Source organism: Sesamum indicum, linkage group LG8 (assembly GCF_026168435.1).
Source record: "Sesamum indicum cultivar Baizhima isolate 11 linkage group LG8, ASM2616843v1, whole genome shotgun sequence".
In the NCBI taxonomy this organism is placed as follows: Eukaryota; Viridiplantae; Streptophyta; class Magnoliopsida; order Lamiales; family Pedaliaceae; genus Sesamum; species Sesamum indicum.
In genome coordinates this window covers 23,063,379-23,091,321 of record NC_142664.1, presented here as the reverse complement: position 1 = coordinate 23,091,321, position 27,943 = coordinate 23,063,379, and the positions used below count along the sequence as shown (strand labels likewise).

The following is a 27,943-nucleotide window of genomic DNA, read 5'->3' as shown; positions in this document are numbered from 1 at the left end:
GAGTCCCATATACATATTGCATTTCATAATTCGGGCACGTTGAAACTTGCAAAACTTTTCATTCATTCATCTAATAATTGGAGGGAATAATATTTGATTTCTGGATACAAACACTAATTACCATAATGTCATTGGATTCAGAGATGCATATGCCTAATAATGATGCATGTGATGATCAATCCAATTAGTTTAGACCCTGTCTCTAGATGACCTTTTGGAGGTCCATGTTCCACTACTCCTTTTATATATTCATCAATCCCTTCTATTTCTTTATTCATAATTAAAGCTAAAAGAGAAAGGAATAAAAAAATAAAAACTAAGGCAAAGAGAAAGAACTCCTTATTTAAACAGCTCCGAATGCAACTGCCAGAATTCATAACAACAAACAACTGAAATTGATCAGTCTCTCTCTCTGCCTCTTTCTGGTCTTTCTTTCTTACTCTGTTCATTGTCAGGAAATCTCACTTTAACAGTATCTTTGTCAGGGCTATCTAATCTACCTGTCTATATACCCCATAAATGGATAGCATGAACAAGTCATCAGGCGCCAGCGCTGCTTCGCCTTCCAAGAGCAAACGAAAAGGGAGTCAGCAGCAACAGCAAAACCAGCAAGAATCATCAACAAACAGGTTTCTTGGTGTGAGACGGCGGCCGTGGGGCAGATACGCGGCTGAGATAAGAGACCCGTCGACCAAAGAAAGGCACTGGTTGGGCACTTTCGACACTGCGGAGGAGGCGGCATTGGCCTACGACAGGGCGGCACGCTCCATGCGTGGCTCCAGGGCGCGCACCAACTTCGTCTACTCCGACATGCCTCCTGGTTCATCCGTCACTTCCATCATCTCACCTGACGAAACCCGCCACGATTTCTCGATGCTCTTCGCTGACTCTCAGCATTCCGATCACAGTACAGCAGAGCAGCAGCTGTTTTTCTTCGGGCAGAGCGAGCTCAACACCAGCCCGTATCCGGGCTTCCAGCTGACTGGGGACGCCTGGAAGAACAGCAACACAAATGCTAACATCAGTATGTACGAGCAGCAGGTGAGTACTAGTGAATACGAATATCGCCCAACACCCAGTGACGGCGTTTCCGCCTCCCATGATCTGCCGCCGTTGCCACCGGACATCACAAGCAGCTGCTACTCCGGGGAGCCACCGGTGCTATCCGAATTGGGACACGGAGTTCTGAATGACATGAGGTACCTTGAACTGTCGGAGCCGCGGCTGAGCATGGATGCAGGTCATGGATACGACGTGGGCGAGGCTTACATGGGGTACGACGACTCCATGAACAGCGGCAGGAACAGTTTCTCCGGCTTCGGATGGTTCTGATCATGATTTAGATTTTCGATTTCCCAGATGAAAAAAAGGGTTTATTTTCCAGACATTGATTAGTTTAAGTTAAGGAGATGCGTATGTCGGGGAATTTGTGTTGGTTTGTTGGATTTAGGATCCATCCTCCATGTGTGTCTTTCTGAATATCTTCTTGTTTTCTTTTCTTAATTTGTTCCATGTAATGCCATCAACTTATAGTAATCAACTACTTTTTCTAAGTATAGATATAAATGAATTTTGTGGTCGTTGCAGATAATAACATGATGTTCTGTGGCTTTTTGTATTAAATGATGAGGACAAGGTTATATAATTAGTATACAAATACGAGAGAATAATTAAAGATAAGTGCACCTTATTTTGGAGCTTTGTGATTAATTAGAAGAAACTTTATCTTCTGTCAGGTATTTTAAGGTAATCCAGGGACTGAACTTATGATATTAACTCTATTTACAGTTTGGAGGGAATATTATTTTCTTAAGTTTTTTTAAAAAATCAATTTTCTTTAAAATTTTATTTTTTTTCTTTTTTTTAAAAAAATACTTTTAATTAAATTAATTAAGCAAACTTAATTATTATTATTATTATTTTTTTTTTTTTTGCTAAATTGCCAGTGACGGTGACACCCTGCAAAGGAGGGCACAGCTCCAGGTACGCTCTCCTCACCTTTGGACGACTCCTTCGTCCTCGACCTTTCTATTTCTGGTTTGGAGGACAACGACCATTGCCAGAGCGCCGGGGTATTAAAAGAAAGAGTTCTAACCAACCTAAACAAATTAACATCAGATCGGCTAAATGTTGAATTATTTGAGAAATCTGTGAAATTCAATCCAAAAATATCTTAGTATACGGGAAATTGCATTTTTGTCTCATATATTAGGATTTTTTTTTTAATTTAGTCCTATTTATTATGATTTTCTCATATTGCATCGCATAAATTGAATTTTTTTTCAATTTTGGTCCTCAAGTGCATTTTTCATTTTCCTCGAAAAGACGATCGTGGGCACCAATAGATCATCTCGTAATTTCTTACGAATAAAAACATGCCCGTCCAGAACTCTACCGTCAAACCACGCATTTGAAGCATTATACTTTTAACTTCTGCTGATTCAACGCTTCCACAATGCAACTAGGGCTGGCAAACGAGTCGAGCTGGCTCGATTCGATCTCAAAAAATTCGAGTTCAAGCTCAATTCTCTCTGTTCACTGGCTCGCGAGCTTTTTCTATTTTTTTATATATTTAACTTCATATTTAATACTTTATCAATTTTATATTCAAAATTGGCCATATATTATAATTATTAATCAATATCATATATTTTATTTTGGATAATCATAGATTGTGATATTTTTATTTATACATTTAATCTTTATATAAAAATAAATTTAATCAACAACTTAATAAATTATAATATTTTTTATAACTAAAAATTATTATTTAATATGACACATATAAACTTTATGTTATATTTTAATATATAATTGTATTCTATTATACTTTTTTTAAATTGATAAGTAAATTCACTTATGATTTTTTTTATCTATTTTCGAGTTTTATACTTATATCAAGATACATACTATACATTGTGCAATCTATTTTATTACTTATAAATTTATGTCAAAATTTAGTGATTCCTATGAATTAATCTAAAAATAATGATAATAATAATAATAGTGATGGTTGAACAATTTTAATTATTTTAATTATATATATACTGAGATAAAAAAAAGTTTAATCAACAATTACAATATCTTAAAATTCTGACACCCGATTCATACCAAATTTAATTATATATAAGACTGTATCCATTAGATCATATCAGACGGTATGATTTAAAATCACATGGCCTGATTCAATAATACACCAATTTGAATAATTATTTTTATGTTTCGAGTTCCATATCTCGACATCCGTATATTCAATAAGTCTAAAACTTTACCAAATGTATTTTTCTGTAAGTTTGATCAGAATTTTGAAGGCCCGATTAATCCATGTTGTTCAACAATGTAAGATGATAATTACGTCAATGTAATACTAATATTTATAAATACATAAATTTATTGCAAATTATGAACATATATTAATCTCAACTATAAAATATTTTTATGTATTTCAATTGCATTATTCCAGATAATGAATACTTTTCTACAATGGCCAACAATTTGCTTAACAGTCACCAAATCTAACAATATATTGTAAATTTGGCCCTCATTAAGAGTACAAATATTGAAGTAGCACTTAGTTTTTATACTCTTTTCATCTCAACACACCTCATTCTTTTGTATGTTGATGCTAAAATTAAGTGGTAGTTGAATATTGAAAACACAAAAATTCATTATAAATCACGCGATTGGAGACTACAACAAGGATTGAATGCTTCTCTTTTAAAATATTAAGCTACCTTCTTGACATTTTTAATTAATTTTCTGCGATTTTATACCTATTTCATTAATTCTGCAGCTTGGATTTAGGCCATCTCCTCCCTACAATCACACAAATCATGATTGAATCACATACAAAGAATTACGCAATCATGAGTTGCAGTGACGTGAAAAAAGTAGTGTAATCTCAGGAAAGGATGCATGCCTCTGTGGGACATTACTTCTAATCAAACTATGCCCCTCCATCTTTCCAGTACGTCTTATCATTAGTCTTAGATTTCTTTTTTCTTAAATCCACATGCCAAGATTTGTTATGTATTCTTTTCCCCCAGACTGAGAGCCCAAAGATTTGATAGCACAAATCTACATAAGCAATATCTTAATTGTATCATTACTTTCTTAAATTATGTCTAATTACACCAATGTCCTCTCTTATTTATATGATTATAGGTACACTTCTTAAGGTAATGTACCTTAGAAGATGGGATTAAATACATTTTTTTTATCCGTAATCTAGGTCATAAAGAGGGAAAATAACACTTTTCATTTGTAGCTTAAGGCTTTTTCATTCTTAGTACCATTGGTAACGGAATTATTAATTTTGTTTCCATAGATCTAAATGTAGCATTTTTAGCTCCATAGACCTTCCGTTGGATATTTTAACCGAAGATGTCACCCGCATAGTACGTAGCAATGAGGTACTTTACTCTTTTGGTTCCAGTGATTATAGAATATTCACTGTTAGTCCCATAATTTTCAAAGGTGGCACATTTGATTCCATGCACTTAACAATCGCGTGGTCTTTTTTGTTAAATATCTAATTAACGAAAATGTATTATGGGTCTAAAAATGAGAATCTCATAACCAATTGAACCAAAAGTAGAAAGATCCTAAATTACAAAACAAGAATATTATTTTTCGTTCACCTCCACCAGCGAGAATAGTGAACTCTGACAAAAATAAAATTGAAATCGCAAATATTAAAATATATATGTAGATATAAAATGCTACTCAAAAAAATTAAAGGACAAAAATGCATAAAAAAAATAAGCCACTAGAAACAGTAGCCAATTTTTAAAAGTTCACGTGAGATACACATGCATTTTTCCAAAGAGAAAGATGGACCCCGACGACAAAAAAGATGAAATCTTGAAATTAAAAACATGGAGGAGTAAAATAATACCCCAAAAAACTGAATGACGAAAATGCCAAATGTCTTAAGTTAAAGGACCAATAATGCATTTAAGCCTTAGTGGATGTTTGTTATAATTTTGCCAACTAAATAGGAGATGTACTTGTAATTATAACTACAATCGCAAAGAACATACTTATAATTTTGCAAAGGACAACTAGTGTTTGTATAACTGATCTAATCTCAAGAGACATCAATATAATTTATCTTTTTTGTACGAGATAAATGAACGGGACGGATAATTAGGGCAACAATACATTTTCAACGTGACTATAAACTCTTTTTTTCTCAATTCATTACCAAAAGAATGAATTAATTCCTACATTATATATATAGATTACTATGTACGATTAAAAAATTATGGTAAACAAAATTAATATGATCGAATAATCAGTTTCGATTGCGGTTAATCAAAAAGAATTATAATTTTAGCTATGGTAAAACTATGTGATGTATTTTCTAATATGGCTAATATTTTAGTCCTATATACAAAAATAACAACTAATAACTGTTATTAAGTTGTGGTTAATTAATATTAAAGTATCATAGTCTTTTTTCCTTCTCACTATGATAGTTATAATTAGTCATGAGAAAAAATCGTAGTTTTCTTAATGACTGGTCAGAAGCACCGTGTGTTGGACTTGATTCAATCTATAAGATTCCTATATATTACAATAATAAAATAATTTTATGTCCAAAAATATTCTGACTTACTCTCATAATTAAAAATGATATATTATTTCTACAATGGCACAATCATATATATAGTTAAAAATAAAATAATATTTTTATTCCAGTTTTCTTAATTAAAATTTTATGTTATAAATTATATTTCTTGAACCTGCTTGCATTTTTTTTTAGTATAAGTAAATATCAAATTATATATACTAAATCTGGTGAAGACACAACAAATGAACACACATATGTGTATGTAGGATAATTGCAGCACGTTAAAACTTTGAGAAACTGTTCACATTCATATTCATAATTCATCTAACACAGTAGGAGGAATAATGTTTAATCTAAACAGATTGAGAAATTAATAGCTAATAATGATGCATTTAATGATTAACCCAATTAGTATAGGGCATGCTTAATTACCAGGCCCATGTTCCACTTCTTCTTTATATTAATGTATTCATCAATCTGTTTAAAAAACTGAGCAGAAACCCTTATTTAAACACACCAAATGCAACTTCCAGGACTCATCAACTAACAACCAAATTCTAATCCTTCTTTCTTAAACTGTTTATCGTCAGGAACCCTCACATTTGGTGGAACTGCCAGTATCTGTCTTTACGTCTTGTAATATCGATCTAAACGGATAGCATGAACAAGTCAGGAGCAAATGATCCTTCACCTTCCAAGAGCAAACGGAAGGGGAATCAGCAGCAAAACCAGCAAGAATCATCAACAAACAGGTTTCTTGGCGTGAGAAGACGGCCGTGGGGCAGGTACGCGGCTGAGATAAGAGACCCGTTGACGAAAGAAAGGCACTGGTTGGGCACTTTCGACACAGCGGAGGAGGCGGCATTGGCCTACGACAGGGCTGCACGCTCCATGCGTGGCTCCAGGACGCGCACCAACTTCGTGTACTCGGACATGCCTCCTGGTTCATCCGTCACTTCCATCATCTCTCCTGACGAAACCAACCACGACTTCTTGATGCTATTAGCTGATTCCCAGCATTCTGATCATAATCCAACAGACCATCAGCTGTTTCTCTTCGGGCAGAATGAGCTCAACACGAGCCAATTTCCAGGGTTTCAGCTGACGGGGGATGCCTGGAATCAGAACAACACAAATGCTAACATCATGAGTATGTACCAGGTGGATAATAGTGAATACCAGTATCAGACAACACCCCCTGACTCCGCCCATGAGCTGCCACCATTGCCACCGGACATCACAAGCAGCTGCTACTCTGGGGAGCTGCCGGTGCTGTCGGAAATTGGAAATGAAGTTCTGAATGACATGAGGCATCTTGAATTGTCGGAACAGCAACTGGGCATGGATGCAACAGCTCCGTATGATGTAGCCGAGGCTTATTTGGGGTTCGACGACTCGATGAACAATGCAGGAAACAGTTTCTCCGACTTTGGATGGTTCTGATTACTTCCTGATGAAGAAAAGGGTTCTTAACCCACTCGAGTCTAAATTAAGGGGTGACGCTATCTGTGTTTCATTTGTAAGATTTTAATTGTTCTCAAAGGGTTCTGTAATGTTAGAGGTGTGTTATGATGTTTGTAAGTGGTGATTGACGCATATGTCATGTTTATAATTTAAAACATATATTTTTACAGGATATATAACAATAATATACTAATGTGATTTTTATGTAAAGATTAATTGAATTATCCTAATACCTTTATGATATTAATATAAAAAATATATATTTTATGCCACGGGCATATTCCATCTCAATTTTGCAACAGATTTTTGGACAAATTTCGAATGCAACAAGTGTCTACTCAAAAATAAAAAAATAAAAAAAACCCAAATTTTCAACGAATCTATCCTTGCAAATACTGTCACAAAGTCAGTTCATCAACTCCCATCAAAAGACCCCAGTGCAATAATTTTGCGGTGTCACAATTTTGGAATAATATTTGCAATGAAAATACAACTTTTTTTATGGCAAGTCCAACATCTTCTTTGATAGTTCCTTGCCCATTAGTAATCCCGTCGCGAGAGATGGACAAATTTATAATTTCTGTCAGTACTGATGCAAATTCCCATGACTGTCGCAAATCTAATGGCTGTTTCGCAGCGCATAGCCTATCGAAAAATTCTATCCCAACCCCCATATTGTAATTAGTTTTTGGCGGAATACAAAAATATTAGTGGAAAATTAAAAATCCAAATGCCCGTAGCAAAATAGTCCTAAAGCCCATCGCAAATCAAAAGTTCTTTTGGGGGGAACCCCAAAAAAGTTTGAATTAATTTGCGATGGACATTGCAACAGGATTTGGGATGGGAATAAGATCTCCTAGCCTAGACTTATTTTTCAACTAACATCTCTATATTGTATAATCGAACTTGTATGAACTTTAAGACAACTAAGATGTAGAGGTTTAAGCATATTTAACGGCCAGTTTTAAAATCTACAAATGGCAATGGAGCGAATACATCTTTTTATTAATTTTCTTATCAAATAATATCACTGTACGATCTACAATGAATTATATAATACAAAAAATACATTCAACTAATATTTTATTTTTCTAATGTATAATATCAATTTAGATTTAAGTATCTTAACATAATTTTCAATCTACAATGAGTTATATAACCCAATGTATAAATTCATCTAAATTATTAATTTTCTCATCAAGTATTACCATTTTAAGATCTACAATGAATCATATAATACAAAAAATAAAACAACTAATATTTTATTTTTTAATAAATAATATCAGTTTAAATTTAAATACCTTAACATAATGATCTATCTAAAAGAACTGTATAAGACAAAATATACTATTCATCTAAATTATTAATTTTTTTATAAATTAATTTTTTATTTTTTTTATTTCTCACGTAGTGTTAGATATAAGCAAAATTGTTTAAGAATTTACATATAATACTATAATTTTTTTATTAATAATGTGTTATATACAAATAATAAATATATAAAATATAAGCAGAAGTGGGTCCGATACAAAACTCATACTCCGCCCCCGACTCGCCAAAATCAATTCCAAACATGCCCCAAATTATTGACCTAAATTATTTTATTATATTTTCAAATTAGCTAAGTCTAAAAAATTATCCATAACTTTTGATTTTTTCTTGTAGCTTCTGAAAGTGTGAAAAAGACTATCTATTTTAAATTAAGCAATATGCTATTATTATGTTCACAAGAGTTCAAAATTTTTATTATTCACATAAAATAATTACAATATATTCAACATACAAAAATATAAAAAAAAAAAAAATTCATCTAAAAAGGAACTAATTTTACAAATTTAAAGACCTAAAATAAATAAATCAAACTTAATTTTACTATTTTTACCCTTTAAAAAGTCACAATCATTCCATTTTTATCGAGAAATGATCAAAGGAACCAAATTTAAACAAAAACTAAAATCTAGGAATATACGTCAAGAAATGAAGGACTAGAATATTCTAAATGCAAACTTTTTGGATCAATTATACTATTTACCCTGATATCAATTATATAAGGAAGAGAATTACACATGATAGAATTAATTGTTTCCTTCCCCATCAATTAAAAAAATTATCAACTTTAGAAATAAAAAATTTCATACAACAGGATTGAATGATAGAAATCTATCATAAAATTATGAATATACTATTTTTTCATAACTAATAAATGATGCGTTTATTTATAAATGTATATTTCGTCAAATACAATCACAAGATACTTTCCAATTAATGATAAAAGAAATCTAAGTCTTAAAATAACTTTGCTCATTCTCAATTCGACTTTGGTATCTGAAAATTCTTAAGTGGGTTTTGCAATGTGCTGTCCGGATTGATATGCAGATTTTATAGTCAACAACACATCGAATTGAAATTTCAGCCGCAACTCTCTCATAGGATTCATTCATAGTTTCTGGAGTTAAAAGCATCTTTTGGACCTTTAACCTAGTGGTAAAGGACAACCTGTGCACCAATCCAGCAAATGAGTTCACAGCATTGGACCTAGTGGAAGAATGAAGCAAGCCACTTTGTATAACCTGCCCATGCAACTCATGTGCATCAACCACTCTCAACTTATACAATTTCAAGGGAAGGGACTCAGATTACCGTTAGAACGTGAGCAATAGCGGAGGGCAAAATGCAACTTTATTACATAGCTGATGAAGCACCATCACATATTCTCGGGTCAAGAGTAACATGTATAGCACCTGGGATTAGTGGCGGCCATTATATAATAACTCACCGCTCATATCATACCCCATGGTTGTATCTAGCCTATGACCTTGGCCAAGTAAAAAGAAAAATGAAGGGGGCAATAGAAAAGCAAATATCTACAAAGCGGAGAAATACACAGCTGTGAATTTATGAGTCTGGTTGCTCGGATTTCAAGTGCATGTGTGATGAAGATGCGCAGTTTCCATTCTGAACATAAAGGCTGTTAGCAACTACAGAGTCGGTTACCAAGCCAACATCAACATCGTCAAAATTGAGGGTTCCTCTAAGCTTCCGAGTTCTGAAAATTGCAAAGGAGATCATTTTATATCATATGGAATCAATACTACTGCATATCAGCGGATTGTTGGTATATAATTCGAAATTACCCATTCAAGCGGTTATTGATAGCAGTCAGGTCTTTTGAAGGGCTCTGGTAAGCATGAGTACTTTCTCCCACACAAGCATAATAGCTTTTAGAGCTATGTGAAATTAATGCATCCATCTGTAAAATTTATCAGCTCATAGTATCAAACAATGTGATAGCACCCAAAATGAATCCATCAGATAGAAATCTACGGACCCTTGAATCTTTTTTCTCAAGTTCTGTATTCATCACCAAGTCATGAACTGGTCTCAATAGAAATAATTTTGAAGTTATTGTCCAGCGACTATAGTTTGAAAGGATGTGAAGGGTGAAAGTCAAGTTTACACTTGTAAAAACACAGTTATTAGCCTACAGCATAACATGCACTAAGGGGAAACTTCCCTCCAGATTACCTGAACTAGAGAGAGATGCAAATGCAAGTTCCTAACATTACAAATAGTTGTAGGAGTAGCTTGATTGAGCAAATAGAAAATAACCGTTATTGTCAGACAACAGCACTTACTAAGAAAGTACAACAGGACTAGCCAAACACTATCTTATAACATTGAAATGACCAAAGAAAGGAACACAACTAAAGTTTCGCATGCAAGTTATATAACATTACTAAGCCAGAGGGTAGAACTTAGGTGAGTAAGAAAAGACTTCAGGAAACCAAAATAAAGGTGAACAAATTGATCATTAAGAAATTAACTTTGTTACATTTCCCAGTTTCTTTTCTAGCTTGAATCTGCATTAAATCTCCAAGTTTTCACAAATAAGCAACAGATAGCAGAAGAAAATGTAAAGTTTCCAGGATCTCTCTATAAAGCAAGAAGTCACAAATGGACAGAAAGGGGGAAAGGAGTGAACTGGGGCAACTTCATACCTTAGATGATCGCAATGGAGAGACATAAACATTATGTGCTGCGGATACTTTCTTCGGGGACATGTCCGGGAGACTTGGAAATGGAGATGGTTTGGGTGATGCTGGACATGGACCTAATTGGACATAATATATCATTAAGAATTATAACGATATCATATAAGATGAAACGAAAAGGCTTGTTTCTTTTGCTTATTTGCTTCCTTTTCTTTTCTCGAACAGAGCCAGAAGGGAATCTTGGTAAAAAAAAAATACATCCACTAAGAGCACTAACCATCACAATTATTCCTGGCCTCTGGGCCATGTGAACTACTTTGTGCTGATCCACCAGGGGCAAGCTCAACTAGCAGAGGCTTTACCGCAGGAACAAAAATTTCATTGTAAAAAGTGATGATATCAACATGATCGGGACCACTTTTCTGTTTCAAAACAAATCAAATGCTTAGGTTCAATAGATCTCAAATCAAGAGGAAAAGTACAAAGTGATATACCCCGTTGCGGCGTGGAGCTGTCCAATCAACATAGACACTGCGAAAAACTTGTGGTTTGCATTGAGGTTGCTTTCTGTAATTGAAAATGATTTCTTTGAATGTCAGGTTCAGCTGGGATATCTGCAACACAAACCTGGACATCAGAGAATTGCGAAGAGTAGAAGAGAATCAGCTTCAAAATCAGCAAGCAGCTTGTAGCAGACCTTAGCAACTCCATAAAAGCAGCAGAGGATAATTTGGTCAATATGCCGGTTGAAGAACAGAGTTGTCCTCTGGCCAAGGATCTTCTGGAAAAGACAGTATACACACTCTCTTATCTGCTGCGAAAGCTGTAGCCTTTCAACCATGCCATTAATTCTGACAGCAGCTAACTTGATAATCTAATAGAATAAAGAAAAAATTCGCATTTAGTACTCAAGGGTGAAAAAAACAGGTAGTCAATGTAGCATAAATGCAGGAACACAGCACAGCAAGGAAGAGATAGCAGTTCAAAAGTTCCCAACTATAAGAGAATTGGCAAACACCATCTCCGCAAGCATTAGTCTTATCACATACCTTGCTGAAGAACACATTGACTGCTGTTTCTGCACACGTTTCCCCTCCACCACCTGGATTCGGTCTTGTAGGACTGAAAAAAAGTAGAACATAATATAGTGGACAAGTGACTAGAACACAAGAAGGCCAATTGGTAAAGAGTAATAGACAGATATTCCTGAGTCTAGAGCTTTTGGGGCAAATACCTGGCAAATGCAGACTGCAAAATAGGTGGTGGAAGCTTTGGTTTGAGATTGTTCAGGCCCAAAAGGCGATCCTTCACTGGAGAAGTGAAGGGATTCCGCTCAACTAATACACTCCGGTATTCCATGCACACTCTTTTCGGTGAACGAATATCTCCATTTTGACCTGGAAATACTATTTCAAGTACAGCACTTGGAAGCAATATTTAACTATGAAATAAGCATAATCTCCAAACAAACTACATTTCTGGACCTTGTAAGGAAACTCAGTCTTAGACTAATACTTTAAAGAAACAATCTTTCTCGTGATCTGGCACAATGCAAAAGTCAAATAAATCATTACCTTGTTTCTCGTGCTTGAGCAAGGACTGCATGGGAGGTAAAACCCCACACGACATGTCAATATGCATGGCAATGGCATCCAAGGATGGCATAGGTTCAGTTAACAAGCCAAGACGATTTATTTCTGCAGAAAGCGCTGGTCTTGCTACTATCAACGAGTTGTACATTGAAGAGCCCTTTTCCCAAACCATGCTTTCCAATAGTCGTTCTTCTAGGGAATTTAAATGCCTTCTGAGTTCCCTCGGAAGAGTTTCTTCATGTCTGATGAAGCTCTCTATCACCTTACTGAGATCAAAAGCCGTTATTCCAGTTCTCTCCAACACAGTTGGAAATAACATCGTTACAGTTTTATGTGTGGCAAGAACAAGTTCGGCCGAACATGCAAGCATACATCTGTGGAATCTCTCATTGGTTAGCAAAGAAGTTAAATTGTTCGCATGCAAAATTTGGGACTCTGCTGTGCACATTGCTTGCAGAACCCTGAAGTAAAGCTTCATTGCTTCCATTCTACGTTGTTCAGCCCATATGTTGTCCATCAAGCTCGCATTTTGCCCTGGACCACTACATGGAAAGATAGCCTCAAGTATTATTTGAGCCCTCCTTGTGACATCAGCTGTCACATCTCTGTCACATGATGACAGAAATCTCTCCAGCTCTGCCGAAGGTTTGGATGGAAGTGGAGCTATAACTGTCCGTAGCCATTTCGCAGTTGTCATTGCTGTGCTGACAGGAGTAGCTGCCATCTTGGACATGCCACCAACTGCAATACCATTCAAATGACCTACAGGAGAGCGGTAAGGAGACAATGGGCTTGTAATTGTCTTCGTTGGGGAGGACATAGCGTCAAGTTTCCTCTGAAGTGCAAAAAAGAAAAACACAGTTATAGCAACAGCGATTTGTTGGTTTAGAGACTCTTGAACATTTAACTCCAAACCAACCTTAGCCTCATTCCCATTCATGCTTACAGCACCACCAGATAAGCTCCCTGAACCTAGCAAGCTGTCATTCTCATTAATAAAAATACGCTCATCCAAATCACCCTTGTTCTTAGTTGCAGCATCATAATCTTTCTCTAGTAAAAGTACACTAGAAGCCAAAGATGATTCATCCATCAAATCTTCAAAGTAGATCAAACCATCTGCAGTTCAACATAATAAAAATATCAAAGGAAGCATGAATAACGATGGACAGTACATCAGAATGAAAATCATAGATTAGTAACAACATAATGAACTAACCTGTGATGATTTTTTCCAAGTTTTCATGTTTATGTTCAGAAGCCAAACAAGGTTTCTTCTTCAATATATCAGCTATCAAGTTATTTGCTTCTTCCAAAGTTTTCCTTAGTTCATCTTCTGAGGTCTCATACATATTGCAAAGTGATGTAAGAAGGTCAGCCTTGCCATCTTTCATAACTACAAATAAGAGAGCAAATCGAGTGACCCTTTAGCAAAGACAATGCCACAAGGAAAGCATGAAATGGCCAAATGAATTACAGAACCTTTTTTCTCAATTGAGAGAAAATACTGAATCAAGACTTACCAATGCGTTCAGAATCATTGACGTTGAAATTTCTCAAACGAGCTGGAACATGTATAAGTAGTATTGCCTGTGAAGAGTTGAACATGAAGCATTAGTAAAAATTAGTCACTGTTTTCTAAATAGTTTAGGAATTAGCTTATTATACACAGTCTGCTGAAACAGGACCACGCATATAAAGATACCCATAACCTTGATCTTCTTTTCGTCTTATAGTACACAATAATTGGTATAAGTTACATAAAAAGATGCATAATTTAACTCTCCCTGAAAGTCTTTTGTTCCAGCCAAAAATCAACGATACTTGTTCATTGTTCACAAACTAAACTATTAAAATCTACTAACCAATACAGAAACTAGACCATGGGTGCATGTTACTAGGTCCTTGCAAAGGCGGAACACATGTACACGGAGCGCCAAGAATAGTAACCATCCAAAGCGGTAATAGTCGGATCCACAGACAGAGGAATTGGCAACTGTTTGATGCTTGTCGTTATTAGCATCAACTATTGCAAACAGTTCCCGATACGCACGTTCGTATTTCCTGGCAATGAAAGTCAACAAGAATCCACTGAGGACTTAAAGGAAAGGAAAAAGTGCAATTTCATCCGTTAAACAAGTCATTAATCCAAATAAGGAAATATTTGGTATCTATGACCAAATATGGCCCTTGACACAAACTATTTTACTTTTGCATGAATGGTAATTTTATTTCCCATGGGGAGATGGAGTAGTGAAGGGTTATCACCAAGTATACAAGTCCTGATTATGATTGACAAGTACTAATAGTTCTGAAAGTAATTTAATTATTCATGTAGCTCAACAGCAACCGTAGAGTATAAGATTTGCACTGAAGAAAGGACCCATAAGAAGCCACTTAAAATTTGATAAGTTTTATTTCGGAACCAAGTTTTGCACCGAAAAATAGACTACATTAGTAATAAGAAGTAAAAATGTTAAAAGATCAAAATGAAATATGGTAGAACCATTCTTCTCCTGTGTCCATGATAATTGAATGCTATGTAACCTCAGAAATATAATTCATGATCAAATAGTTAAGTTGAGTGATCAATAGCGAAAATACATAACAGCAACGGCAGAAGCAAAGGAGAAGAATAGATATTTAATGTATACTTACTTGCTCAAAAGGTTCAAGTGAACAAAGTTGGTTTGTGATTCCTTTGCCTGATGGAATAACTGAGAATTAGGCATAAATACAGGACCGAATAACTAGAAGGACAAGGCAAAACATGCCAGATGAAACAGCAAGTCTTGCTCAAATGTAAGATAATCAGATCACTCAATTACCTCGAGTCTCTTTTCCCAATCTCCACCATAAAGCTTACTCAATATAGATCCAACCTTGATGAGAAACTGATGAAGTTCTTTGTAAAAGTCAATAATGCTGCATGGCAAGATGAAAAAATATGCCAATGATCTAAAACTGCCAATTACCTAACATATGATCAAAAAATAAAGTGATCCGAAGAAGGAAAATACTTGAGCCTTGCTGTTCGCAATATGTGGCATAAAGTGGGTCCCTTCTCTACAAGGCCGCCATCATTGAGCCTCCTCACCGAGTAGAGAATAAATGCAAACCAGTAACGTTCAGCTTCATCCGGCTAATATACAATAAATTGATAAGCATTAACAAAGTAAGATTGAAATAAAATGTCAACTGACGAGTCAGCATAATCAATAAAAATGAGAACCACCACAGCCAGTGACAGGAAAAAGGCAGAAGTAGCAAAAGGGAATCACATACTGTCCCAGTTCCAATAGCAGAGATATTAGCCAACAGAAGATTCTTGCTTTCGTCAAACAGCTTTGTCGCTTGCGCCAAAAAGTTGTTCTCGTCTAACCGTAGATCATTCTGGTTATGAGATAGGGAGAAAAGCAAATCACAGTTCATTAGAAAATCCTATGCCCAACTTCAAAGCTGTATCACGTGACAACTACAATTAATTTTGACCAAAAATAAAAAAGAAAGCCAAATTACCCTCAGTAATCTTAATTGGAATCCAAACAACAAGAACATCAATTATCTCAAGAAACACAAAAGAACTTGAGCCATGATATGAAAGAGAAGAAATTTACTGTATGCTTGTTGTGTTTGTAAAGGAAATTATCATCTTATAATTGGAAAAACCAAAAGCCATAAACCAGACAATTACATAAAACAGGAAAAACACATTAAGGTCAAATTTTGGGAACTAAAGAAGCAAATGCCACAAAAGATACAGTAAAAGCAGGGAGGAAATCGTGATATAACAGAGGTAAAAATTGAAAGAGAAGGGGAAAAAGAGAGAGAGAGAGAGAGAGAGAAACCTTGCAAAAATGAGCGAATCGAGCTTCAATGGTGGTTCCACCTCCATCTCCCGGACGAGAAGGGCTCGAAATCTTCTTTAGCTCCGCCATATGTTTCAGATCTCCGATCTGCTAAATACACATATTGGACAAAATTAAGAAGACACAAAAATTACGCATGGAAAAACCACAAAAGAAACAAACCCTAGTTAAGTAGCAAACTAAACCAGAAGGAATTAAAATGGCTGAAACTGAAAAACCTTTGCTGAAATTACTATCTTTAGCTGCAGTGCTGCTGATGCTTTCTCCCTTATCTCTAAGAGAGAGAGAGAGAGGGGTTTTGGGTTTTCTTTATTTTCTATTTGGCATTTGGGGAAAATAAGCCCTCTCACCTCTGCTAGCGCGGGAAATCCACAGCATCCTATGCACATGTCATGCCCTATTACCATACACATAGCCGACATGCATACATGCCGGGCCATTGAGCTCGCGACACGTGTCTATTAGGTTAATTTTACCGCCAAAATTTCCCCTGCCCGCCCAACGAAAAGATTCCCTCATCTTTATCCCCTTTCTTACAGCCCAAAAAATGCGAAGAACAATGGCCGCCCCAAGCAATCCATACAATCATTTCAAACGCAAAACGAACTCCGATCAGATTAAACTTCGACCCGAGAGAAGGTAAAGAAAATACATACATGACCGGAGAATGAAAATATGATTGCTCCGGCGGCGGTGGTAGAACGGCGACGGCGCTCTGATAGTCTAGTCGCCTGCTGGGGTTGCAATGCCGGCGGTGGCTCTGGTGTTCTGGCTACTGAAAGCGGCTGCGGGGAACCTGATCGTTATGGCTGCGGTGAGTGGAGGATCTACCTGTAACTATACCTGGACCTGATTCATATATGTACTCAGTTTAATTTGATTGTGTTCTGAGTAAACAATATCAGAAATTATACTCTTAATTACACTTTAATTTAATTAATTATGAGGCATCAAAGAAAATAAATAGTATTATGTTATAGTAACATCTGTGACGGCTTATTTTAAGAGAATTTGTAATCTAATGAAAAATGTTTTGATTTAAAGACTTCATCCCTAATAATGTTTTTGAAAAATTTAAAGAAATATTTTCAAAAATTATTTATCTGCTTAGGGATGTTTGTAATAGTTTCATTTAATTACTTATCAGTTTTTTTTTTGTTAGAAATAAATTGAGAAAACATGTTTTTAATTTATGTTTTATACCTTTGACCAATCTGTACCTAAATTTTGGGTAAATATTATATTTGGTCCCTTATATTTTTTGTTAAAAATCACTTTAATCTCTCAAATTTATTTTTTGATTGTAGCATCTTTAAACTTTAATTTTTGTTTCGATTTGGTCGTCCTGACCATTTTTTGGCAAAAATATAGCCGTAGTTTGAATTTTGGAGGATAAAATGGTCAATTTAAGTTTAATTTTATTACTTAGTCGTTTATATTTGTAAAATTATCAAATTAGTCATTTTTTTATAAAGGAGACCATTTCTTTTAAATATTTTTATATGGTTTGATGTAATTATCTTGTATAAAAAATAAAAAATTTTGAATTCTTGCGAACATAATATTAACATATCGGTTCTTAAAATAAAATAATCTCTTTTTTTTTCATTTTCAAAAGTAACAATTATCTTATACTAGATCTAATTTTAAGAGGTTTCAGGCGATCAAATTTACCCTAAAAAGGAAATAGTATTTTTAGTGTCATAAGTTAGGTTCGTTTTATTTTTTGTCCCATTCATTAAAGGATTAGCGCTTTTAATCCCATAAATTATAAAAATAAGCACTTTTGATCCTCATTTATTTTTCTATCTACAATTTAACGCTTAACAGCCACGTGCCTAGGTTGTTAAATTATAAACAAACAAGTGAATTAAGATCAAAAGTATTAATTTTTATAAATTACGAAATGAAAAATATCAATTCCGTAATAAATAAGACAAAAGATAAAACTGTTCTTACTTATAGGACCAAAGCTGCTATTTCCCCTTACCCTAAACAAAAACAAGATGAAAGAAATAGTTGAAGAAACATTCAAATTCTGGAACTACCTACGATCTTTGTGGATGAAACCCCACTTATTTCGTTAACTTTATCATCATAAATAGAAAATAATTAATTGTATATATAAATTAAGCATATGCATACATCCATCATTACCATTTTAATTTATAAGCGTAATTAACCCTAATCATTTTCAGGATTTCATAATTATCTCTCACTCCAATTCAACATGGCATTCAATGCACTGGTGAGTTACCTTCATCTAATTACCTCATTTCTCATGTCCTTTTCCCTTCTTCTATATATTTTCTGCACTACTATATATACACAAATAGCAATCTACGTATATATGAATCAAAGGCTCTGGTTAAATGCAATATATTAATTTGTAAAAAATCTTAATAATAATAATAAAAAGAAAACTAGCTTCACCCCTCCAAACTTTGATGTGTTAAAGGATTAAAGGCAATTTTGGTCTTCTAATTATACTCATTTTCTATTTTAATTTTTTTAAAATGGTCTTCTAACTTTTTTAATTGTTCAATTTTGGTCCTTCTTTCTTCGGAATCTTTCTAAAGTTGTCCAAAATACCACTTGAATTTGATGTGTACTTTCAAATTAGGGACTAAAATATTATTGACTATTTGGGCTGATTTGGATCAGTACATTAGATTTTATTTTTAAAAAAATCTTTTTTAATTATTTTTATAATTTATAAATATTAAATTATTTTTTTATTTTAAAAAAAAAAATAATGCATTTTTCCTCTTTTCATTTTTTTGTGTATATATATAATTACATATATATATATGTATATATCTCATATATAGTATAAATATATAGCTATGGCGATGGCTGGTCACCGCCTCAGGCAACCGCGACCGTCGCCGCCAACCTCTGGCGACGACGATTGTCGTCCAGAGAAGGAAGGGGCGTCGCTGTTGTCTGGGCAACTTGGGGCCGACGGCTTTTGTGTTGGGGAACTAGGGCAGCTGTCACCTCTGAAGCGGCGATTGGCCGTAACTACCATGTATATGAGTATATATATAATTGTGTATATATATAAAATTCTCCTAATATGATGTGTCAATTAATACCACATCAGATCTAGATGGCATTTTCTGGCAACTTTACAGAAATTCCAATGAAAGGAGGATCAAAATTGAGCAATTAAACAAAGGTAGATGATCATTTTGAAATCTTAAAAAATTAAAGGATTAAAACGGAAAATATATATAATTAGAGGACTAAAATTGCATTTAAATGGGAAAAATATAATTGATTCTGAAAAAGTGAGAGGGTTGTTGGTGCAACAGAAACAATGCAGATCATCACTGCACACACCATATTCGGTTCGGAGTCTGGCCTCATCCACTACTCCCAAATTTGCTGCTGCTTCTGTTGCCACTAGCGCAATGCATCAACATTCCAGCAAAGGCGGGCGACTGGGGAGCTTGGGTGCTATATATGGACCAATGTGGACGGTGATAGGGCTGATGGGAGGCATGGTTGGTGTCGCCTGCTGCATCGCTATCCACACTGCCAAGCAACAGCTCTTCCATTCCCCGTCGGTTCAAGTCACCAAGAAGAGGAGGGAGTGCATTCCGGAGGTGGATAGCCCCGATGCTATTATCCGATCTGCTGACAAATTCGAGACTAAGTCCTTCCTCAGGAAGGTTGCTCACATCCAGGACAACAAGCACACCGCCAACGCTCCTGCCCGTGCTGCTTACAGTCGGTACGTGTTTCGTAAATTATCATGTATGATTTGACGATATTGAAATCATGGGTCCAAAGGGAGCTTTCTTTTGTAAACTAACCGAACGTATGGGTTCTCTTCTCTTTGGTTCCTGAAATGTTGCAGTTCCAGGGAAATTGAAACCCTAAAATCAGTTGGAGTCCGCAATTGATGGAGGAGGAGAAATTGGGATTCTGCATCTCCTGCCCTTTGTAAATACTAATAATAATACTAGCAAATCGCGTTAGATATATGAAGCAGCTATGTACGTACCCCTAATTGTCCCCGTTTTTTAATATTTCCTACCCCTCTGCATTGCAGGAGTGAGGTCTATTCATTGTGTTTTTGTTTTGTTTTGGTCCAGTATATAATAAGAGGGTTCTGCAGTGTTATTTCTTAATTTCGTCTCTCTCTCTCTCTCTCTCTCTCTCTCTCTCTCTCTCTCTCTCTCTCTCTCTCTCTCTCTCTCTCTCTCTCTCTCTCTCTCTCTCTCTCTATATATATATATATATATATATTAGATCAAAATATATATAAATAATTGTTACGCATATATATTTCAGTGTAATGATTATTTGACAGTGAAGAGAGTTGTTCTTGTTTACTTTGGGTATGGATTTATTTGGATTACAGGATTGGTTATTAATAAATGTGTGATAGAAAAACTCGGAATTAATTATAGAGACTTTACTTTTATTTATTGTATAGGTGGGATTAAACACAATTTCATGTTTACTTCATTTTTTGAATATGTATGATGATAAGTGGCATTTTACTTTTTTACCTTCATTTTATATTAATCAAAGACAAATAATTAAAACATATATATCTTAAATGGATTTCTTCTTGTCTTCTTCAAAGAAACTAGCTCTCTATTCTTTTTTTAGTATTATTATTTTTTGATAGTAGAAAATACCTTCCATTGAAAATTTACAAACCATTTCAAGATTGCAGTCCAACCAATTTAAGAACCCCAGGTCAATATCAGGAAGCAAGAAGACCAGTCTTCTTAGGGGGGAGGAAGGAGGAAAGAAGGGCGGGTTTGCTGCAGCGGGGGAAAAGACATCCTAACAGCAGCTAACTAGAGGATTCGATTGGGGGGAAAAAGATTGAGGGACAACAACGGCGATGAGGGGTGGCGGGAGGTAGGAAAAAGTGGGAATTCGAAGGTGGGGGTACAAGGTAATTGGAACAAAAGATTAACCCACCTCAAGTGGTGAGTTGATTTATGTAACAAAAACAGTAAGCTTATGCCATATGGTAAAGTGAACAAAGTTATACAATTTGTCTTATTCAACCTAATGGCCCCAAAGTAAACAGCCCCTTAAAAGATAATTGAAAATAATTCTCTACAAATAAATAATACTTTAACCAAATTAATTAAAAGTGATAAAATAGAATAAGAAGTTTGGGGGTGAATAAAGATGACATATGAAGCAGTCACCAATCTGGTGCTGGGAGTATGAAAATTTCCTAGTCGTGATTGGATCTCCAATGATGAGTTCGTTGCTTTGGTATTTTAACCACTACTGACTGCTGTTTCCGGGCTCCAGTGCATGCTACTGCTAGCTATATAGCTGCAATATCACTGCCTTCAAGAAGCAGTAAATTTGGTTGTGTTGTGGGATTGGTGTCACCATCACTCACTCTCTACGTACCCCATGCATATCAAATCAGCTTCAACCCATGCATGCAAGTGCTTTTCTCCTTTGCTAACAAAGTTTTGGTCCATATTTAACATGTTATTGTTTCAAAATGAATGGAGTTTGCTGAATTTATGGTACATGCTCAAATCCAAGCTCACTCTCATTTGGACGGTTCAAATCCATGACCCCCTTTGGCCCACTGGCTAGCTCTAGCTCATCTCTCTTGGCCCATGGCCTGATCCATTTCTTGACCCGACTACTAAGTATAAATCCTAACCCTAACCCTACCCCACTTCATTTTGTCTCTGTCTCTTTCCCATTTCTTCCCCCTCCCTCTCAAGTTCATCTCCCCTATTGCTTCTATTTCCTATGGCTTTGGAACTTTCACCATCGCCTTCCTCCTCCTTTCTCTCACTGCCAGAACCACTATATATCAAGTGGTCGGTTTCTAGTTGTGGCAAAAGAAAGAAATATACTACCTTATCATCCCTCTTATTTATGTCCGATTGAAAAAAGTTCTAAGTGAACCCTAAATGTTTGAGGAAACTTTTGTAGTTTCAAGAAAGGGGTCTATGTGGCCCAAGGGTTGAACGGTCATTTGAGCAACCGTGAGTAGTGACTGCCGGTCTTCGTGACCGTGTATTGTCCCTCAAAATGGATCTGGCTCTCTGAGCCTTTGTACGATTTATCTTTCTATTTTTGTGTATTTATAAATCTGTTGTTATAAAATTCCATTGTGTAATTTTATTTTGTATTGTTGGCTTGTATTTTAAGGGTTTTAAAACCCTCTGGTTTGTAATAATTAATTAGAGTTTACACCCAACAGAGCTATCAAGCTCCGGGTGGTTTAGATAGGTACATGTTAACAAATTTCAACAATAAACATGTCAACATAAATACGAATTTGCCGTGAGGATAGATCTATCCCAAAAACATGTCTGCTCTCGTCCCCATTCGTCTTACATATTAGAGAGACATCTTCCCATCCTTACTCTTTTTCAACATGTTTGACGTTATTGCAACATTTTTCAGCACAAGACCTTGATTTGTGCCGTGAAATTGCCAAGTAATGCATGCTTCTAACAGAGAACCGCCCATGCGAGTCATAATGCTGGGGCCTGCGGGCTAAGCCAATTCGTGATCAGTGGCTAGCCAATGCTCACATGATCGTTTCACCTGATTAAACAACCATGTGGTTTAGTATGAATTGGATTCATCAAACCATCAACCCAAATCATACGTTAAAGTGGTTAAGCTTAGCCCATACCATTTGTTCAGTCTAAACCATCATCATTTATGAGCCTAGACCAAACCTATTTCTAGACCAAAAAAAGAAATGAGGCTTAGACCTGACTTGGTTAGTGCTTAGGCTTAAACCGAACCTCTATTGGGCTAATTCGTGGTTTGAGTCTATTGGACCTATTTAGAAGCCCAGAATCAATCTATTAGCGATCATTAATAATAATGGATTGATCCTAGATTGAATTTAATACGATTGGTTTGTATTGAATCCAAACTGAGTCCATCTACCGATTGATGTTGATCTGATTTTAGTAAGATCAATTCATGTTAGGTGTAGACTCGAGTCAGTCCAGTATACAACTTAATTCTAATCACAAAATGGTAACACATTCACCAAAAAGGAGAGTATAAAAGCAAGTGGACTACTTGAATAAGAGCCCTCCTAACTTAACAATGCCAAGTGCTTAGGATCCTTAATCTTGAAATACATAGTAATATATTTAATGGCTTAAGCTGCAGATGGCAGTTTGAAGAATTATAAAATTGAACAACAAAACAAAAGATCGTCACAAGCCAGCAAAGTTAAAAGACATCTTCCACTAACAAAATTGATCTTATCAAATAGTTCTGTCAAAGAGGAGACAAAACCGGGCTCTCTCTCTAAAGTCATTAGGCCCACTGTTTTACCTCTCACAAAAATCCACCACATCCAGCTCAAATCTCAGTCTTTTTCATCAGCTCCTTTACAGCCAGATTTTAAGCCGATCCTCTAGAATTGGTCTTCAAACGGGCTTTGAATTCCTTTATAAAAACATCACTAAAATCACAATAATCACCTCCACTCATTAGTGCCTAACCTTAATCTCTCTGGGCAGAGTACTCCTATCGAGTGTCAATGTCTCTCCTCTGACTTGTGTAACTCAATTACTCATCCCGTCATCAGGTACATTTCAATCCCTTTTCATCTTGTTCATGCTTTCTTCAAATCTGATTAGATATACTTGTAAAAATTCTAAATGGAGTGAAGGGTCTGTCGAATTTCAAGTGCTCATCTGATTCTTGAGTGTTCCATCAAAAGCACATTTAGATCTGAGAATCTGGGTCCATTCTGTTTCTTCTTTCTTTGTTATGGTGGTGGAAATTAGTGCCAAAACCTCTGGATTATTGTAAGGTTTTGATCTGATAGTTTGTTCTTTTTCAAAATGCAGAGCATTTGGGTCGTGTTTTCCAGTAGCAATGGAAGTGGTGGAATCAACTAACGATAACAACAAAATCTGGAATGTGGGGCTTCTTCTGGTGGCCACTCTTGTGGCGGCGAAACTCATATCTGCATTGATAATCCCAAGATCCAAAAAGCGGTTGCCGCCAACGGTTAGCTCGTGGCCGGTGGTTGGCGGTCTTCTCCGGTTCATGAAAGGGCCGATTGTGATGCTGAGGGAGGAGTACCCTAAGCTTGGGAGTGTGTTCACTCTGAATCTGCTTAATAAGAACATTACTTTCTTAATTGGCCCGGAGGTTTCAGCCCATTTCTTCAAGGCCCCGGAATCTGATCTCAGCCAGCAAGAGGTTTACCAATTCAATGTGCCTACATTTGGGCCTGGGGTGGTGTTTGATGTGGACTATTCCATTAGGCAGGAGCAGTTCAGGTTTTTCACTGAGGCACTAAGGGTCACTAAGCTCAAAGGTTATGTTGAGCAGATGGTTACGGAAACCGAGGTACTTCCCTTTTGTTTCTTGGTTTTGATCCATTTATTCTTGTGTCTTGTATGCATGCAAATGTACTGATCTTTACTACTGTAATGAATTTGATTTCTAACTGGTGTTTTGGATGGTTGGCTGCTGACTGTTGTCTTTGCTGCTCATGCACGCACGTAGGCTGCACTTTATTTTGCATATTGGTTTTATATGTTAATAATAAGATTAGTATGTATTGAAAGTTTTGATATTACAAATAGGGAGTAACAGTCTGCTATAATATACACTACTTTTCTTTTGAGAAGAAATCTTGTGCTATTTGAGTACTGCGGGGATCCTGAACGTTAGGAAGAGAGGAGAAAAGATCATGAACTGTATTGGCAAAGTCTTAACTGAGTAACCTCATTGTCATGTGTGTCTATATCTTTTGCTATATTGTATTCAACCATATATTTTTCTATTCTTACTGGTTATCATTATCATCTAATCATCCCTGACATGATTATCTTATGTATTCAAGTTATATAGTTGTGTCCCTCCTCCATAGAGGGAGTTGATGGTTATTATTCTATGCTCGACTCAAATTAGAATTTCAGGCCATCTCTTTTTGGCTCCTTAAAGTTGGTTTCTTTATATAAGTTGCCTGTCTGTGGCTGAATCTCTTGGATTCTTGGATATTATTTAGAAAAGTAAACATAGAGCAAAGGGGACAGGAGCATTCTCAAAATACACGATTGACATCCTGCAGCTTCACTATGTTTTCAGGAAATCATCTGTTCAGGAACAACGCAATCGTAGCATCCCCTTCTGATAGTATATGCATGTTATCCCTGTCTATTCACCCTTCCAGTTTTGCTGATGGGGTTATATTCACAAACTGTAGTTGGGTTGTGGCTCTATGCTGTTTTTGTTTTTACATATTCAGATAGTAGGTAGATCACAGAAAGATGAAGGGAGAATTACATGTAGCAGAATTTTATGCCAAGCTGGAAATTAACTTTCTAATATCCTATTTAGTAGAAAGAAATGGAATATTCTAAAGTTGTATTTTGATTAAACCATGGATTATGTCTTTAAAGCACGGTTCTGAAAAATAACTGACTATAATCTTTCCTTTCTGTAAATTGGCAGGATTATTTTGCAAAATGGGGAGATAGTGGTGAAGTGGACCTGAAGTATGAATTGGAACATCTAATCATATTGACAGCCAGCAGATGTTTGTTAGGTGAAGAGGTTCGCAATAAGTTGTTCGATGATGTCTCTGCTCTATTTCATGACCTTGATAATGGAATGCTTCCTATCAGTGTCATATTTCCTTACCTTCCAATCCCAGCACATCGTCGTCGTGACCAAGCCCGCAAGAAGCTTGCAGATATTTTTGCAAACATCATAGCTTCTCGTAAACAAACAGGCAAGACACAGAATGACTTGCTACAGTGCTTCATAGATTCTAAGTATAAAGACGGACGATCAACGACAGAGTCGGAGGTCACTGGCCTACTCATTGCCGCCCTCTTTGCTGGCCAGCATACGAGTTCCATTACTTCCACATGGTCTGGGGCTTACCTCCTGCGCAACCCAAAATTCATGTCAGCCGTGGTGGATGAGCAGAAAAATATTATGCAAAAGCATGGAAACAAGATTGATTACGATACCTTGTCTGAGATGGAAGTTCTATACCGTTGCATAAAAGAAGCGCTTAGACTCCACCCTCCACTGATAATGCTTCTGCGGAGCTCACACAGCGATTTTAGTGTGAAGACCAAGGAAGGAATAGAATATGATATTCCCAGGGGGCATATTGTGGCCACATCTCCGGCTTTTGCAAACCGGTTACCGCATATTTATAAAGATCCTGACACTTATGACCCTGATAGGTTTGCTCCAGGGAGGGACGAGGACAAGGCAGCCGGAGCTTTCTCCTACATATCTTTTGGTGGTGGTAGGCACGGTTGTTTGGGCGAGCCATTTGCATATCTACAAATCAAAGCAATATGGAGCCATTTGCTAAGAAACTTCGAGATGGAGCTCGTTTCACCTTTTCCAGAGATCGACTGGAATGCCATGGTCGTAGGTGTGAAAGGAAAAGTTATGGTGCGGTACAAGCGCAGAGAGCTTGCCGTTAACTAATTGGGTCATACTGCTGAAAGATCCCCGCATGTTTAGCTCAAGCACAACATCTGTAGGTTGGATTTACTGCAGATTTTAGGTGTTGATTTCATCAGACTCAGGTCATTTGTTGTTTCGCTTCTATTAGTTTCCCCATTTGTCACTGTGCTCAAGAATGTTGAAGTTTGTCGTTAAATTTTGAGGATGTGCAGTTTCCTTATTGCTTTTATTAATTTGGTTGTCATGTTCTTGATAATTTCCAGATTTTTATTCAATAGTGATGATAACCAGAACATAAACGCCCAAAGCCAGTTGAATATAATGCGGGTTAAAATTGTAAATTCTTATCCCAATTTATAAAAAAAATCCAAGCTCTTCTTCTTCACCCTCTATTGCTCCACCTTATAGGGGTCTTGTGGTTGAAGCTGATGTGGGAACTTCATGATTTGCTCTTCTCGGTTGCTTGCTCAGGCCAAAGTATAGAATTCAGAGTTCCTCGATGGACTGGAGATGGGTGAGTGTGATAACAGTTAAAATGTTTGCCTAAAGATTGAATCTTTGAGCTGAAAATGGATATGGATTGACCCATATCATGAAATTCTTGGCTTTGATGGAGACGGAAAATGGGAATCCAAGACCAACATGGAAGATTATGAAATAGTAGATCAGATTGAGAGAGGTGCTTGGAGCTGATGGAGAATAGGATGTAAGAATTTATGCTCCAAACCTTTTCTAGTGGCTGTCCAGGGAAGCGGGTGGCGGTGTTCGCGCTGCAGCCAAAATTCACCCACGGCGATGGTGGATGGCAGCAATGGTAAGTGAAGAAGAACATATTCTTTATTTTTTGGTTTCTTTTTTCTTTTTGTACTTTCTTTTTTTGGAAAAATTGGGATGAGAATTTATAACTTTAACCAGCACTCAATCGGCTGTGGGTGCATGTGTTCAGCCACTCGGAATATTCCCATTTTATTCGTTTGAAAGTGTTAAAAAAATGTAAAGTGCAACAAAAAATAAATATTA

The 27,943-nt window shown here is 36.1% G+C and overlaps 4 protein-coding genes across 7 annotated transcripts; 3 read left to right on the top strand and 1 right to left on the bottom strand.

Moving 5' to 3' along the window:
• Window positions 1-395: 395 nt before the first annotated feature.
• Window positions 396-7,140, top strand: LOC105168692 (uncharacterized). The gene is made up of 2 exons (XM_088883567.1): window positions 396-1,325; window positions 6,235-7,140. The coding sequence occupies exons 1-2, from the start codon at window positions 520-522 to the stop codon at window positions 7,016-7,018; spliced, it is 1,590 nt and encodes a 529-aa protein (XP_088739693.1). The 5' UTR covers window positions 396-519; the 3' UTR covers window positions 7,019-7,140.
• Window positions 7,141-9,701: 2,561 nt separating this feature from the next.
• Window positions 9,702-17,283, bottom strand: RBR1 (retinoblastoma-related 1). 3 transcript variants are annotated; one of them, XM_011088597.3, is made up of 19 exons: window positions 17,149-17,283; window positions 16,472-16,579; window positions 15,909-16,016; window positions 15,644-15,765; window positions 15,452-15,548; window positions 15,282-15,328; window positions 14,489-14,687; window positions 14,147-14,213; window positions 13,843-14,019; window positions 13,543-13,742; window positions 12,606-13,458; window positions 12,266-12,428; window positions 12,081-12,153; window positions 11,729-11,905; window positions 11,526-11,645; window positions 11,309-11,453; window positions 11,038-11,150; window positions 10,174-10,289; window positions 9,702-10,085 (listed from the first exon to the last, which is right to left on the bottom strand). In XM_011088597.3, exons 2-19 carry the CDS (start codon window positions 16,559-16,561, stop codon window positions 9,935-9,937), a joined length of 3,018 nt encoding a protein of 1,005 aa, XP_011086899.1. In that variant the 5' UTR covers window positions 16,562-16,579; window positions 17,149-17,283; the 3' UTR covers window positions 9,702-9,934. The 3 variants fall into 3 exon arrangements, with proteins under 3 accessions (XP_011086899.1, XP_011086897.3, XP_011086898.3); XM_011088595.3 differs by lacking the exon at window positions 17,149-17,283 and adding an exon at window positions 16,711-16,870; XM_011088596.3 differs by lacking the exon at window positions 17,149-17,283 and adding an exon at window positions 16,711-16,847 and having other exon boundaries at window positions 16,472-16,582.
• LOC105168495 (uncharacterized) lies at window positions 17,168-20,631 on the top strand. Of its 2 annotated transcripts, XM_011088598.3 has the most exons (4): window positions 17,168-17,306; window positions 18,691-18,740; window positions 19,810-20,231; window positions 20,358-20,631. In XM_011088598.3, the coding sequence occupies exons 1-4, from the start codon at window positions 17,168-17,170 to the stop codon at window positions 20,401-20,403; spliced, it is 657 nt and encodes a 218-aa protein (XP_011086900.1). In that variant the 3' UTR covers window positions 20,404-20,631. The 2 variants fall into 2 exon arrangements, with proteins under 2 accessions (XP_011086900.1, XP_088739754.1); XM_088883628.1 differs by lacking the exon at window positions 18,691-18,740 and having other exon boundaries at window positions 17,177-17,306.
• Window positions 20,632-23,839: 3,208 nt separating this feature from the next.
• LOC105168491 (sterol 14-demethylase) lies at window positions 23,840-27,156 on the top strand. Its single transcript, XM_011088594.3, has 3 exons — window positions 23,840-24,062; window positions 24,328-24,835; window positions 25,946-27,156. The coding sequence occupies exons 2-3, from the start codon at window positions 24,356-24,358 to the stop codon at window positions 26,942-26,944; spliced, it is 1,479 nt and encodes a 492-aa protein (XP_011086896.1). The 5' UTR covers window positions 23,840-24,062; window positions 24,328-24,355; the 3' UTR covers window positions 26,945-27,156.
• Window positions 27,157-27,943: the final 787 nt, after the last annotated feature.